At 39.8% G+C, this 15,345-nt stretch overlaps 2 protein-coding genes across 2 annotated transcripts; both read right to left on the bottom strand.

The window, feature by feature from the left end:
• Nucleotides 1–384: 384 nt before the first annotated feature.
• Nucleotides 385–5,288, bottom strand: LOC141634151 (protein CELLULOSE SYNTHASE INTERACTIVE 1-like). The gene is made up of 2 exons (XM_074446430.1): nt 3,259–5,288; nt 385–2,837 (listed from the first exon to the last, which is right to left on the bottom strand). The coding sequence occupies exon 2, from the start codon at nt 2,347–2,349 to the stop codon at nt 613–615; it is 1,737 nt and encodes a 578-aa protein (XP_074302531.1). The 5' UTR covers nt 2,350–2,837; nt 3,259–5,288; the 3' UTR covers nt 385–612.
• LOC141631345 (protein CELLULOSE SYNTHASE INTERACTIVE 1-like) lies at nt 4,207–5,298 on the bottom strand. The gene is made up of 2 exons (XM_074444030.1): nt 5,073–5,298; nt 4,207–5,039 (listed from the first exon to the last, which is right to left on the bottom strand). Exons 1-2 carry the CDS (start codon nt 5,296–5,298, stop codon nt 4,207–4,209), a joined length of 1,059 nt encoding a protein of 352 aa, XP_074300131.1.
• Nucleotides 5,299–15,345: the final 10,047 nt, after the last annotated feature.

The raw sequence follows: 15,345 nt of genomic DNA, 5'->3' as shown, positions 1-15,345 counted from the left end.
GTTGAGGAGCGTTTGAATGTTGCTCGGCGTGGACGAAGGCAAGGGTTGGATCGATGACCCTTTGATACCATATAAGAGGGGGTTGTTTGGTTGCCTTCCAAATTCATAGGAATTAGAAAATCATGGGAAGTAGCTAAATGAAAGTTTGTTTGGTTGCCCAATTCATAGGAAATAGAACTTCCTATGGAACTCCAATTCCTACATAATGTAGGAAGTCACTTACCTAGCCCCCCCTAGGTAAGTGGGAGTTCCCACATGAATTCAAATTCCCACATCCAACCAAACAAGATTTCTACAATTCACATGATTTTCAACTTCACATGAATTTAATCTTCCCGGGAATTGTATCTTCCAATGGTGAACCAAACGACTCCGTAGGTTTGATTGTTAATTGAATGTATTATTTACGAAGGTATGATACATGTATTTATATAGATTACAATGAGAAGACTTAACCTAATTCTAAAGATATGGAAAATATACATTTCCTAAAGGTACAATATTTACGTAATCTTTGTCTTGGAGAATAAGGCGGGATCTCCAGCGATGGCCTTTTCCTTAATTGGATCGATATGGTTAATAGATCGAGCAAGAGCCTCATTCTGGAATAGATCACCCAAGGCAAGAGTCGCCAGTAACCACGCTCCACGCTTGCTGACCTTGTGTTTGTGGGTCCAGAAGGTACTGAGACAATGGTAAGATAGCAGCCTTACAAGCTTTATATTCCCTGATTTTTCTGTTATTTAATAACACTTCCAGCAATCTAGCTGAAGTATCCTCACATTGATGACATCTAAGGAGCTCCAAGAGAGCCTCAATTGCACCACTTTCAGCCATTGCTTCAGCACTGGTTGAATCATCACTTTCTAACACTAGAAGTGCATTCAATGCTCCAATTACGGTACTTTCGGAACCAGAATGGAGAAATTTTACTAGAACAGCAATGGGAACTTCCAAATAAAACTCAGAACTGAATTGCAGAATACAAGACAAAACAAATGCAGCAGATTCCCATAAAACATGAGGAAGTGAAGGATCAGCTAGCAGTATAACCTTGGATAGCTCGATAACGCCACCGTCTTTTGCGATTTCATTCGGCCATATATGTGCAATGCTAACAAGAGCTTTTATAACTCTTTGCTGCAAAATGTGAATGCCTGATCCAAGAGCTCTTACAAGTGGACCAACCACTTGTTGAGTCAATGGATCCCTTTGCAGGTGTTCCTCTACCAACATATGGGATAACAGCTCAGCAGCCAGCTGTTGTACAGCTGGAACGTGAGAGTCTAGCAAAGGTATTAAAGATTCAACAACATGGTGAGAGGTTAAGGTATAGTCAGCACGGCACTGTGGGAGCTCTAAAATATTAACAGGAACCTGTAAGACACTATGCTGTCCATCTGGTTCAAAGTCCGATCGTGATAGTATCAAGAATAGAGGCTCAACTACTTTGCCTGCTGATAAGCTTTTGGCAATAGTAGCATTATTTGTCAATATTCTAAGCAATTCTGCAAAAGTCGCAGAGAGAAATTCCGGCGCCTCAGGGAGTATATCAAGTATACTCTCAATTAACCCAGCTTTCACCATTTCCATCTTGCATAACGGTCTGTCTTTACCCAACTTAACCAAAGCTCGTGAGACAGCCTCATGGAGCAAGTAGTTCCTGCTGTAGAGTAGGCCTGCTGGAGGAACAACAGCACCATGAGCAGAAACTAGTTCAGCCAACTGTTCATCATCCAAATGTTTGTCCAGAGCACGGACAACAGAATGCTGAGCAGCGGTAAAATCAGAAACAAGAAGAGACACCAGTGGCTCAACACATCGAGCTGCAGCCAAAGTAGACCTAATCCTTGTATTAGAAAAAAGAACAGAACAGAGCTCAGCAGCATCTCCCTTAAGCTCCAGGGAACAATTTGATGAAAGGATCTTGCAAAGGACACCTACAGCATTCACTTCAACATCTTCTACGGCTACGGCTTTTGAAGGATTCTCACATAACAGCCTAACTAGTGCTGCAATTGCCGCATGCTGTTCTCTCTCCAACCCAGAATTCAAAACTTCCACCAAAGGCTTCACAGCATGACGTGCAGTTTCACCATTCCTCACATGGTCCGCGGAAAATAAGTTCTCCAAAGCTTTAGCTGCACTGTACCTCGCTCCTCTTCCACCTAAGTGTAAAACAGCTATGAGCTGAGTCACTGCACCAAATGCTGATTCATGCCTGCATATTTCGTCAGTATCAAACAGAATTCCCAATAGATCAGTAGCTGCTGTCTCAGTTGCTTCTTGAGGACTAAGTGAAAGATATTTAGGCAACGCCTCAAGTGCCCCTGATTCTACCATCACCATATTATTTGAGGGACAGTCTTTGCAAGTTGAGTGAGAAGCCCAAGTGCCAGAAAAGGTGCCCTTGGGCGATCTGGAATTGGTTTGAGAAGATCAACAAGGGCAGGTATTGCTTGTCGAGAAGTAGCTCCAACTCTAATGTCGTCAGCTCTAAACAATTTTTCAAAAGTCACTTAACTAACCAAAGAAAACTCTTCCGACAATATCAAGAGATCATAAATATCTTCATCAGCACAGCCAAGCAAAGCAATAAGTCCACCAGCAGCACCTGAGTTTCCAACAGATAAAAGAGTACCACGGCTACCATGACAGACTAGGCTGGCCAACCCTTGTGCGGCAAAATATCTGTTACCTGGTTCCTCAGACCTGAGCAAATTTGCAAGAATTGGAATGTATTGTATAGTTGCATGTGCACGTATTATATCTCTATCTTGGAACAAAACTGCCAGCAGTAAAGCATAACACCATATGCTGCTATTTACAGTTTCAATCTGCAACAATCATCATATAGAGCATACATCAAGAACTTTCCTCATAAAGCATTTAATCATCTATCGAGCCCATCCAAAGACCATGCAAGCACACAGGATACAGTTCCATGATATCAAAGCTTAATAAGTTTCTTCGTTCATTCAATTTATATTGTCCCCCTTCTAGTTTGATAGTCAACTGTGGGCCCCAAATTTCCCAAAATATACAATAGCTAACAATTTGCAGGAACAGCCTCTTTGTGTTGCTAATGCTAAGGCTGCATACATATTTGAAGGGTAGAAACATACTAATTACTACCCCTACTTCCTTTCCTTACCACCCAACTCCTCCCAACTAAGCAACCAACTGTCGGACAGAGCAGAAAACAAAATAAAACAGCAGATTCTTCTACAAGTACAAACCAAGCATCATACAAGATACCTGAGTGTATACGGTAATTTTCTCAGTAACAACTTCAATTGCTCCCGCTTCCATGATCGCAATTTTGCTTTTATCATCACAAGAAGCAAGTACACATAGTAGCCACACAACAATATCTGCACCACGCATGATCCTTGAACTCATACTTGCAGCGATTTTCTTTGCCTCGTCCTGGACCCAACGCACGCATATGCTAACTGCCTCATCCTCAATAGTATCCTCATCATCCAATGCAGATTGAAAGCCAGTGAGCAACTCCACCGAAGCCTGAATGAGATATGTGCACAAATGCGAGTCATTCAAATCTTCCACCAATCTGTGATGGCTGACCCTGGCTGCACAAGAGAGGAGCGCCATACCTCCAATCTTAACACTGATGTCCCTTGAGCTGACAACTCTCCTAGAAATAGAAGCAATACAAAAAGAAGAACTACATATTGTTTCCCCTAGTACTAATAGCTTGTAATGGCAAAGCCTTGACAGTATTTCAATAGCTTTATCTTGCAATGATGGTGCTGCATCAGCAATGCATGAAACGATTGGAGTTATGTGAGTTGAAGATTCTGATAGTACTGCCCATGCCGGTCTGATATTCCCACTAGGAGCTGCTGACCTTGACAAATATGCAAGTGCATCTAAGGCTTCAAATGTGGCAAGGGAGCCATCATTTGCCAACTCCATGAAAGATACTAGAGCAAGAAAAGTACCAGCACGGTTCAAGCAGTCACTCTAAGCATCATCAATAATGCATCGATGTAAAAGACGAGCAATTGCAGTAGCTGCCTGACATTTGCCAAAGAAAGTGCCCTCGCGCAAAACCCTTGTAGCAGGCAAAATCACATCTTCAGGTGAAGCTTTTTCTGAAATTCTATCATCTAACAAAATGTGAGCTACAGCACATGTTGCCTGCTCAGCAACTTCAAGATCAGCAGAACTTGAAAGGACAATTCAACGAGGGAATGTGTCCTTAGCGATGGGACCCACCTCAGGATTTCCTGTTAGTGAGAGAAAAATAGCAGCAAGACAACAAGAGGCAGCTACTAAGATCTTTTCTGATACAGAGCTCAGCAGCTTCGTGACTGACCAGAGAGTCTTTACCACAATACTGCTCTCACGCAGGTCTTTTCTGAGTTGAAATATCGCAGCAAGAGTGGAGACAGACTTAGCTTGGGTTTCTGCCTTCGTGGAGCTCAATAATTTAACAATTGTCTCAACTGCATCATTTGCAGCAATACCTTCCTGCAGAATATCTTTAAGGAGTACTACAGCTAACATACTTTTCAATGCATCGAGAACGTAGATTTTAGATTCTGGAAGTTCACTGGTTAGAAGCGCAGTGAGTTGACTGGTGGTAGAAGTATCTGATTTGTGAATCAAATGGTTCAATGTTTTTGCTGCAATAACCTTCCCATTTGGGCTCCCGTTCTTTAGTAACCACAAGAGAGACGGAACAGCATCAGCACTTTCAACGCACGCTCGTATATCTTCACTATGATTACAAAGGTTCCCCAAAATTGTTGCCGAGTCTTCTTTGGCTTTTTGAGAGCCTGTCTCCAGAATTTGGACCAATGGAGGTATTCCACCAGCTGCTGTTATAGCCCATTTACTCTCATCATTCTCATTTGACAAAAGAGAAAGCAAGGCAACGGCACATTCCTGCTGCTGCTCTGACGACAGTCCAAGAAGTGAAATTAGCAACTGAATACCATCACGCTCTTGAAGTGCATGCCAGAGACTGCCGTCATCATTAAAAGTTTTCAAAAGAGAATTTATCAGCTCATCTTAAACATCATTAGGAGCCATTGTGATTAAACCAACCAGCAAGCGCTTTGCATCTGCATTTGTAAGCTTCCTTGAAAGTATAGAATTTCCATACAAGCTAGCAAGTGCCTCTATAGTTCTCTCTTGGATGAGAAAAGGCAATTGAGGCTTAAACTGCTTAATCAATGTCTGTTCGACAGTTTGAGGATCTGAAGCTTTTGCTGACTCAGCTTCCTGATCGTACATCATAATAGCCGAAGCGAGAGCCCCTAAGGGCATTAGCAATAGAGGTTTGTCAACGGGTTTGTGCGATGACATGTCCTCTATTTTTCAGGTTTGTCAACAAACCTCCTATTGCTAGGCATGGGTGTTGAGGTTTGTTGTTGGGAATGGTTACTAGGTAGTATACGGGTTTGTAGAAAGAGAGTGTGAGAGGAGGAATAATATGTGTGGGCCACCTTATGAACCTTGAAAAGGTTTATCTATTGTTGACAAGAGGTTTGTTGTAGAAAGGTTTGTATTTTTGATGATTTGGCAATTGACAAACCTCAAAATGGGTTCATCTATTGCTAATGCCCTAAAGTGTCAGCAACCTGAGAAGGTGATGTACAAGATTCAAGGCTTTTCCCCAGGCTTGAGATGACAGAAGACAACCCACCAGATATGTTTGCTAGAGCACACATTGCATTTTCTTGCAAATCTTGTGCATGCTCACCTTGCATAAATTCTTTTGATGAAGCAATTGTAGCATTTATCAAAGCCGGTATGCCATTACAGTTAGTTATCTCCTTCCTTGCATCTTTGCAGTGGGCAGAAAGGAATTTAAGAGCTCCAGCAGCCTCTGCCCTGACAGCTGCTTCATTACCAGGCCCTAACAACTTCAGAAGCTGTTTCACCACCTCACCACTTAAGACAGTAGGGCAGATAGATGCATCCTCCATGATCATACAAGCAAGGAGGTAGCATACATTTGCCTGAGTACAAGGCTCTCCAGATTTTAGCAATTTTACAAGAATACCCACCCCTCCAGCTTGAACAGTTGTTGGCCAAAACCCCTCAGTGCTTTTACAAAGATTCTTTAAAGATCCGGTTAGTAGTTCATCAACCATTTTCCCAGATTCAAGTCCTTTCTCCAGCAATCCCCACAACACTGGCCCAACCCCTTCAGTATAAAATATCTTCGAACCTATATGATCCCTAGCATCACCTTGGGAAACTGCATATAGTGTCTCTGTGGCAGCAATCTGACCATCAGATGAGCTGGACCTCAGTAGCCCAAGTAGAGGAGGAATGCAACCCCCAAGCAAAACTTTCACCCTGAGTTCATTTTCCTTACAAAGAGACCCTAAAACACGGGCAGCTTGTATTTTGATTAATTGTGACCCCGACCTCAAAAGAGAAACAAGCACGGGAACCGCCTGTTAGTGAGAGCCTACAGCACTCAAGGCGTTTTCACGGGTCTCAATAAGTTCTTGCAACTGCCTCAGAGAATTCTCTTTCTCTTGAACTGAAATTGAATTCTGTCTCAACTTCTCAACGCATTGAGCGACATTTGCTAGTATCCCATCCGCATGACCGCATCCTCCATACTGGTTGTGCGGTCTCTGCACGTTACGGTAACAGTTTTAAGTTACGCAAAACTATACTTCTGAATCTTATCTTATTACATTAACCAAAGCTATTTAGAGCTCCCACTTATGGACTCTCATAGGTTTTAATTTCTATGAGAAGTCTAGAACAACACCAACAATAAAAGCTTGTCTCTTAAGAAGACACTACAACAACAACAACATCAGAGCCTTAATCCCAAAATGATTTGGGGTCGGCTGACATGAATCATCCTTTAGAACTGTCCCTGGGTGAACGCACACTTCAAAATGCGAATAGAAAAGGGAAAAATGAAAAACAAAAGGGAGAGCGAAAATGTAATACAAAGTCAAGGTAAACTTACAGGTTTTAAAAATCGAATTCCGGATTTCTTTTATAAAACATGGACACAATATTGACAAAAAGCTCATGGTAGTGGATATCACAGCTACTGACAAGCTGAAGACAGTAGCAACCACTGTATAGTAATAGAGCAGAAAACAGCAAAAGAAAATGTATCAATAAGGGTTGCCGAAATAGTATTTGTTAATGCTTTCCAGCTGGAGTACTAACCTTGAACTCATTTTTGCAACAGACATTGGAGTTGGAGGTTTGGGATCTTGGACTTTACCATTCATGTTTCTTTCCTACCAGAAATGAAAAGTGCCAAGAATCGTTATTTTCTAACAAGGTGATACGTACATTGTAAACAAGAAAGACTAATATTAAAATCCAGACCTAAATTAGGGCTAAGTGATTGACAGTTGACAATACTAAGTGTAAATGATCAAATGAATATAAATGTATGAGCATCTGTAATACAGTACAAGATACAACATTCATTGCCTTTGCTTTCAAAATCTTTTACCCACCATGTCATTTGACATCAATATTCTTATTACTCCTAATCAAATAAATTGGCACATGCATGTGGTTCCTGTACCCTAATGCCGTTATTATAATGTAACAATTTCTTTAGATTCATGCAATAGTTTGTTACCACTTACGACCAATGCCAGTTTGATGCTATGTTCAGTTACCGTTTGGTTCATTGTAGGTCCTAATGGCGAGGAAGTTCTATTTCACATGATTTTTTACTTCCCATGAATTGGAAAGACATGTTTGGTTGAATATAGTAAAAGGAATTCAGGTAGAATTCACACTCAGCTAAGGGGTCTAGACAAACAACTTCCTCTGTTTTGAAGGAATTAGAGTTCTTAGATAATTCTAATACATGTTTGTGGTATCTAAACAACCCACCATAATTATTGCAATTATCATGAGTAATAATCTATGTGCTTTTTTAAGAATAACTAAGCAATCTCTTACGAGTCCAAATTCTTTCCAACATCTACATTCAATATTTTGTTGGCATGTACTCCGTAAAACAGAAGCAGCTAAATCTCAGGTTCATACACTAGCAGCCCGTCTTATAGGCTTAAAAAGTTGCCTTTTTAAGACAACAACAATGCAAGCAGTGAACCACAGAACCCTTATAGGAATCCTAAACATCGATTTAAGGTCTACAACATACAATTCGTCTTTCACAAAACCCCAAAATGAGGCTAATGTATGTGAAGAGTTAAGAACGATTAACACCTAAGAGGGGGAGGGGGTGAATTAGGTGTACCTTTTAAAAATTTTATCCTTAACTTAGTTAATTAATTACTTTAAGCTAAGAATATTGAAGTACAAGACTTGAGAAACTTAATTGAATGTAAGTTAACAAGAAGATACAAAGATTCTATGTCACAAAGATAGGTGATCGTGATACGTAACTTGATTAATTACATGCGAGAAATATCAAAGTGGAAGAACGTAAAAGTAAATGAACAAACAAACGACATTTTAAAAATTGGTTCAGCGTCTACTCCGAGGCTTACGTCAAACCGTTATTTTATTGCTTGTTTAGAAATTTACTCAAAGTTACTAAACCCCTTACAATGAAAATAACTCGCCAACCTACTCCGGTTGCACTCAAACTTAAAGCTACTCCGCTTCAAGAGTTTATGGGTTCTATCTCAAGATGTTACAGAATCTTGAATCTCAAGAGTTCACTAAATGAACATGGAGATCACAATGAAGATCTAACACGAGAATCATGGAACAAACTCATTATGTCACAGTACAGCAAACTGATAATTGGAGGTTTTACAGCTTTTTCGAAAACAATTTTGAAGACTTAAAATCAGAAAAACGTTTTGCAAACACTTGAAGAACAAAGCTTTAAATGCACAAATGATTTGCAAGGTTTTTACAATAAATGCTTTGGAAGTCTTAAGAAATAAATGTGACTAAGACACTCTATTTATAGTGAATTTAGTCTTAGGTAAGTACAACTTAGAAAGATTAAATCCAATATTAAAATGATAGTTTTTAGTGATGGTAAGTGTTAGACTATAGGCTTAGGGCTTAAGAAAACAGAAAACTTAAGCTACAACACTCAACATGTGACAATTTACCAAAATGACAAAAAGCTTTTCTTACTTTAGAAGTTTGACAAGTCTTCTTTGCCATTTTAGTAAAAGGTGTTTGTACAATTATAGAGGTTTAGTCAATTGGGTTTGTGACTCCAAAATTTCAGATTATTTTCAAGTTTTTGAAAATTCAAATGTTTAAGGTTTAAAGTTTGCAAAGTTTTGACACTTAAAAACATTTGGTCGAAATTCCTCCTCCGTATGATAGTACCAGAAACCACAGTACATCGTACTGTTGCATGGTTTTGCCATTACTTGACTTAAATAAGAATGTTACACTTACTCTTACACTTTTCGACTAAGGCTTGGAAAGTATCATTGTCTTGACTTCCTTGATTAGCTTGATCATCTTGAATCATTGTTGAAACTCCATTTGATTGCTTCAATCACTAATCATTTCAACTAAGAGCAAACAATCAAATAACAAAGGGACTTGGCATCATCAACCCAATGTGTTCTAACAAATTCCTCCTTTGATGATGACAAGTCCAAACATGTGTGATATTCCCCCTTAACCCATGGTTAGTCGGTCTTTGTTCATTTCAACATAAACATGATTTATAAACATGATCAAGGTAGTCGAAAGGTGCAACATGCTTGGGCAAAGTAAAACATCTAATCATGGTAGCTAAGACATAATTAAGGTGGACGTTAGCCTAAGAGTTAGAAGATCACACATAGCATAATTAAACTACTTACCCCTCTTGACATCGTCAAAGGAGGATAAAACATGTTCAAGGATAGCGAAAATAGTTCAAAACACACGCAAATAGTTCAAGCAAGATAAGAAAAACAAGCATCCGAAAGTGCACAAGTGTTTAAGAACAACAAAGAGCCGAGGTTCAATAAGAGATAAACGGGTTAGAAAGGCATGAGCTTAGGAGGCATTCGGCTTGTTAGCTTGAAGACGTTCAAGTAGATCTTCACTCATAGTGCGAAGATCACCCACCTCATCCCGTAACTTGCCCTGTTCTTTGACCAACCGATTGAAAAATCTAAGAAGTTCATCCAACTTTGCTAGCACCACACCCAATTCAACAGTAGAACCCGCTGTAGAACCCGACTGATTTTTCCTTTCCAATTTCCCATCCTTAATCTCCAAGTTCATCTGAGAAAGAAGACCCGGTGTCATTTCATCACTCAATTTTTCAATTGCGGGGCTTCCCTTCAACACTAACTCTTCCTTCATAAAGATAATAGAGAGCCACATACCATATGAGACTACGACATTTTTGTCAAAGTTGCCACTTTGAAACTCAGTGGACATCTCAAGAATTCGGTGAAATATAAGGCGAGGAAGGTTTATGGGTTTGTGTTTGACAATGTGATGAATAAGGAGCATATCAAGGAGAGAGAATCTCCCACGGCTATTGTTGCTAGGGACAAGGTTGCGAAAAACAAGGTTAAAGATGAACCTAATGGGTGCGGTAAGTTCGAGGGCATAGATTTTGGTTGGGCCATTGTCATCATGAGTTCGAAGAACCTTCATGACTTGGGTAGAGGTGACCTCTTCAACTTCACCCTAATCACGTTTGGGGAAGGAGGTAAGCCCGACATCACAAATTTCCAGATGGGCAGCAAGTTGGGCGATTGTAAGGACAAAGGGTTTCTGATTTATGTAGGCAGAGAGAGTTCCAGATGCAACATCTACCTTGATTGTTGCATAGAATTTGATGATTTCAGACAAGTACATGGGACTATACTTCTCCAACAGATTTACCCAACCCTGTGCATACATAGCTTCTTTGAAATATTTGAAAGCAAGAGAGGTGTCATACCAAGATTTCTTATAACGTCTTCCACTGTGGAAGCAACAGATCAGCATATCGTGGCATATCTTGAAAATCTCATTCGGAAGATCGAGAGAACTAATATGGTTGAGGACGTCATTCTTGAATGATTCGTCATAAGGAGCAATGACAAGGTCCATGCATGTGTTGAGTGGAACCTTCTCCTCAATAATCTCATTCTCATCTATGCTTGGCAAATCTTGATGATAACGAGGCCGTTTGGGGGCTTTGATCTTTGAACCGGATCCCCTTTTCCTTTTAGTGACTTTGGGTTTTGGAGGGGATGCCTCCGGTGTCACATCATCATCATCATCATCGAAGATCTCAAGCATCTTTCGCCTGGACCGGGTTCTTGATGCCGGTTTCGAAAATAATGGGTCAAGCCCATCATTAAACATCTCTTTGGCATCACCATGATCCTCAATATCAACTACCTCTTCAACATGCGCCGTCTTCGTTGAATCAGTTTTTGGATCTTAATCAATTTTTTAAGCATTGGGACCGATTTATCTTTCAACAGTGGAAGCCACAGTTGCATCAATTTTACTCATCTCATCCTTCTCTAAACTTTCACTCACCAAATCTTTTGAAAGCACATCATCATCATTCTTTTCAACTGCATCATTTTTATCATCACTCTTCTCCTTCATTTCCTCTTCTTTTGAATCCCCTTCATTCTCTTTTGATTTTTCCTCACTTTCTTTTGATTTTTCGTTGTCTCCCTCTGATTTTTCCCCACTTTCTTTTGATTTCTCTTTGTCTCCCTCTGATTTTTCCTCACTTTCTTTTGATTTTTCGTTGTCTCCCTCTGATTTTTCCTTGCTTTCTTTACCCTCTTTTGATTTCTCACCTTCAAGTTTCCCCTCTTTCATCTCACTTGGTTGATCTCCTTTTTCATTTGTTTCGGCAACATCACTTAGTTTTCGAATGTCTTCATCCTTTTTTGTTCCCTTAGAACCGGAGTCCTCTTCATCGGTGTCAAAGTCCACTTCAGCATCTAATTGGAGAGAGATAGGAGGATTCCTACTTCTACCTCCTCTGCCACGACCACCGCCCCTTTTGGCGGTTGTCTTCTTTCGTGCAACGGTTGGCTTGGTAGTGGCAGGGATGATCTCATTTGTTTTGGCAGCGGTTTTGGGAGCCATTTTCTTTTTGGCAATATATTTTGGGTTAAATGTATCTCTGAGTTGAAGAACCTCTTTTGAGAACCTTTGTTTTGGAGGCATTTTAAGAGAGTGGAAAGGGAAAGGGTGTTGACGGTTTGGGAATCCGAAAAAGGTGAGGGTTGGTTTTTGTTTAGTGGGTAATAGGGAGTTTTAGTGTGGAAACATGGAATTAAATGAGGGGTTGGTGTAGTTAATCAAGGTGAGTGGACGGTTGAGTGTTGAGAGAGGGAGGCTAGGGTGTAGACTTTAGGTATGATGGGACATAAAGTGGTTTTTGGAGGCTCAATGCAAAGATTAGCTCAAGTGCACACAGACATTTGTTGATTTTATTTTGTTCGACATTTGCATGTATTCAACCATATTAGCTAAAATTTAATTACATGTAAATCCTTCCTCTAATCAATCATTGGAAAAAGTAACTTAATTTAGCGATATGTCACCTAATAAATCAATTTCCGACCGAAGTCTTTCGAATTGTTCTCTTTCTAAAGGTTTTGTAAAAATGTCCGCAATTTGATTTTCCGTTTTACAAAAGCTTAGACATATATTACCTTTCTCAACTTGATCACATAGAAAATGATGTCGTATGTCGATGTGTTTAGTTCGTGAGTGTTGTATAGGATTCTTTGGTATATTAATTGCACTAGTGTTGTCACAAAATATAGGGGTAGTCTCGAAAATAAGGCCATAATCATGCAATTGTTGATGTACCCAAAGAATTTGTGCACAACATAGAGCGACACTCACATATTCACTGGCCGTGGACAATGCAACGGTGTTTTGCTTCTTAGAAGCCCATGAGATGAGACACGGTCCTAGGAATGTAGCAATGCCCGAAGTGCTTTTCCTATCCAATGTATCACCGGCATAGTCTGCATCCGAAAAACCTACAAGATCAAGTTCGTAGTGAGTTGGGTACCAAAGATATAGCCCTTGTGTTCCAATCAAATACCTAAAAATCCGTTTGACGGCTTTGAAATGTGATTCTTTAGGATTTGCTTGGAAACGGGCACAAGCACACACACTAAATTGTATGTCGGGTCGACTAGCGGTTAGGTAAAGTAAGGAACCGATCACACCTCGATATACCTTTTCACTAATGCTCTTACCATTTTTGTCCTTGTCGAGCTTGACTTTAGACACCATTGGCGTAGGCATAGGATTAGAGTTAGTCAACCCAAACTTACTTAGCATTTCTTTTAAGTACTTTTGTTGGTGAATCATCATTCCATTTTCACATTGTTTGATTTGAAGACCAAGAAAGAATCCAAGTTCTCCCATCATACTCATTTCAAATTCCGAAGTCATTAAATCAGAAAAGTACTTATAAAGAACATTGTTAGTTGCTCCAAAAATAATGTCATCGACATATACTTGCACAAACAACAGTTCATCTCCTTGTGACTTGATAAACAACGTTTTATCCACGGACCCACGTATGAAACCATTTTCCAATAGAAACTTTGAAAGCCTATCATACCAAGCCCTAGGAGCCTGTTTTAAACCATATAGTGCTTTATCAAGTTTAAAAACGTGGTTGGGAAACTCGTTGTTTATAAAGCCCGGAGGTTGTTCAACAAACACTTCTTCATCAAGGTATCCATTTAAAAATGCGGTTTTGACATCCATTTGAAAAAGCTTTATACCTTGAAAAGACGCAAAAGCTACAAGCATTCGTATGGCTTCAAGCCTAGCTACCGGTGCAAAGGTTTCATCGTAATCAATTCCTTCTTGTTGGTTAAAACCTTGCACCACTAGTCTAGCTTTATTCCTTACGATTTCTCCAACATCATCTAGCTTGTTGCGTAAGACCCACCGTGTACCAATTACAGTACGTTGGGAGGGCCTAGGGACAAGATGCCATACCTTGTTCTTTTCGAATTGCTCCAATTCCTCTTGCATTACAATCATCCAGCATTCATCAGTCAAGGCTACTGTGACATAGTCTGGTTCAATTTTTGAGATGAAAGCATTGTGTGCACAGAAATTTTGAAGCGATGATCGGGTTTTTATTCTAGAGGTTAAGTCACTGGTTAGATTTGATAGAGGATGTGAGCTTTGGTGTTTCCATTTTTTGGGAATAAGTGGGTTAGAGGATTCGGTTTGTTCATCTGCAACAGTAGAGGGGACTGTTACATGAGGATTGTTTGAAGGAGGTGATTGTGGTTCATTTATGTTTAGATTGGGCTGTTCTTCACCATCCTTGTTCCCCCTGGATGAGGTAGCATCATCTTGTGTAGGAGGACGATTAGTTCCCCCTGAATTTTGGACATCCTCCTCATGCAACAGTGGCTCCAACTGTTGAGCACATGTCGTGTCATACCAATCTCAAAATCGTCATCATATTCATCATCCTCATCATCAATCTGTGTATTTGAAACAAAAAGACTAGATTCGTCAAATATTACATGAACGCTTTCTTCCATTTTCATAGTCCTTTAGTTATAAACCTTATAGGCTTTACTATAATCGGAATAACCAACAAAAACACCTTCATCACTACGAGCATCAAATTTGCCAAGGTTGTCTTTTCCATTATTGTGCACAAAGCATTTACTACCAAAGCATTTTAAATGTGAAAGATTAGGTTTTCTTCCTCGTAGTAGTTCATAGGGAGTTTTCTCAATGATTTTTCTAATCATGACACGGTTGTAAATATAACAAGATGTGTTTACGGCTTTGGCCCAAAAATTCTTAGGGACTTTAGAGCTAATGAGCATGGTTCTAGCCATATTTTCAAGAGTTTGATTCATTCGTTCCACAACCCCATTTTGTTGTGGGGTTCTTGCGGCCGAGAAGTTATGACTAACACCATTCTCATTACAATAAGACTCAAATGGCGAGTTCTCAAACTCGGTTCCATGGTCGGATCTCAATGAGACAAGTTTATAACCAAATTTGTTTTGAACCTTTTTGACCCAAATTAAGAACTCATCAAATGTTTGATCCTTAGAACTTAATAAGAGAAGCCAAACAAATCTTGTGAAGTCATCTACAATGACACAAATAAAACGACTTCCACCTCTACTCACAACTCGCATGGGAGCACATAAATCAATATGAATGAGTTCAAGAGGTAAGGAAGTGCTAACAACCTTTTTGGATTTAAAAGAGCATTTAACTTGTTTTTCTTTAACACAATCATCGCAAAGTGATTTAAATTCAAACTTAATGTTAGGAATGCCGTCAACTAGATCAAGTCTCTTGAGGGTGTTAAGTGTCTTAGCATTTACATGACCAAGTCGTTTGTGCCAAAGCCAAGGGTCGTTCTTTTGAACACTCATGCATGATAGTGATTGACCCGAC

This window comes from Silene latifolia, chromosome Y (assembly GCF_048544455.1).
Source record: "Silene latifolia isolate original U9 population chromosome Y, ASM4854445v1, whole genome shotgun sequence".
Lineage (NCBI taxonomy): Eukaryota > Viridiplantae > Streptophyta > Magnoliopsida > Caryophyllales > Caryophyllaceae > Silene > Silene latifolia.
This window is presented reverse-complemented; position numbering and strand designations above follow the sequence as displayed.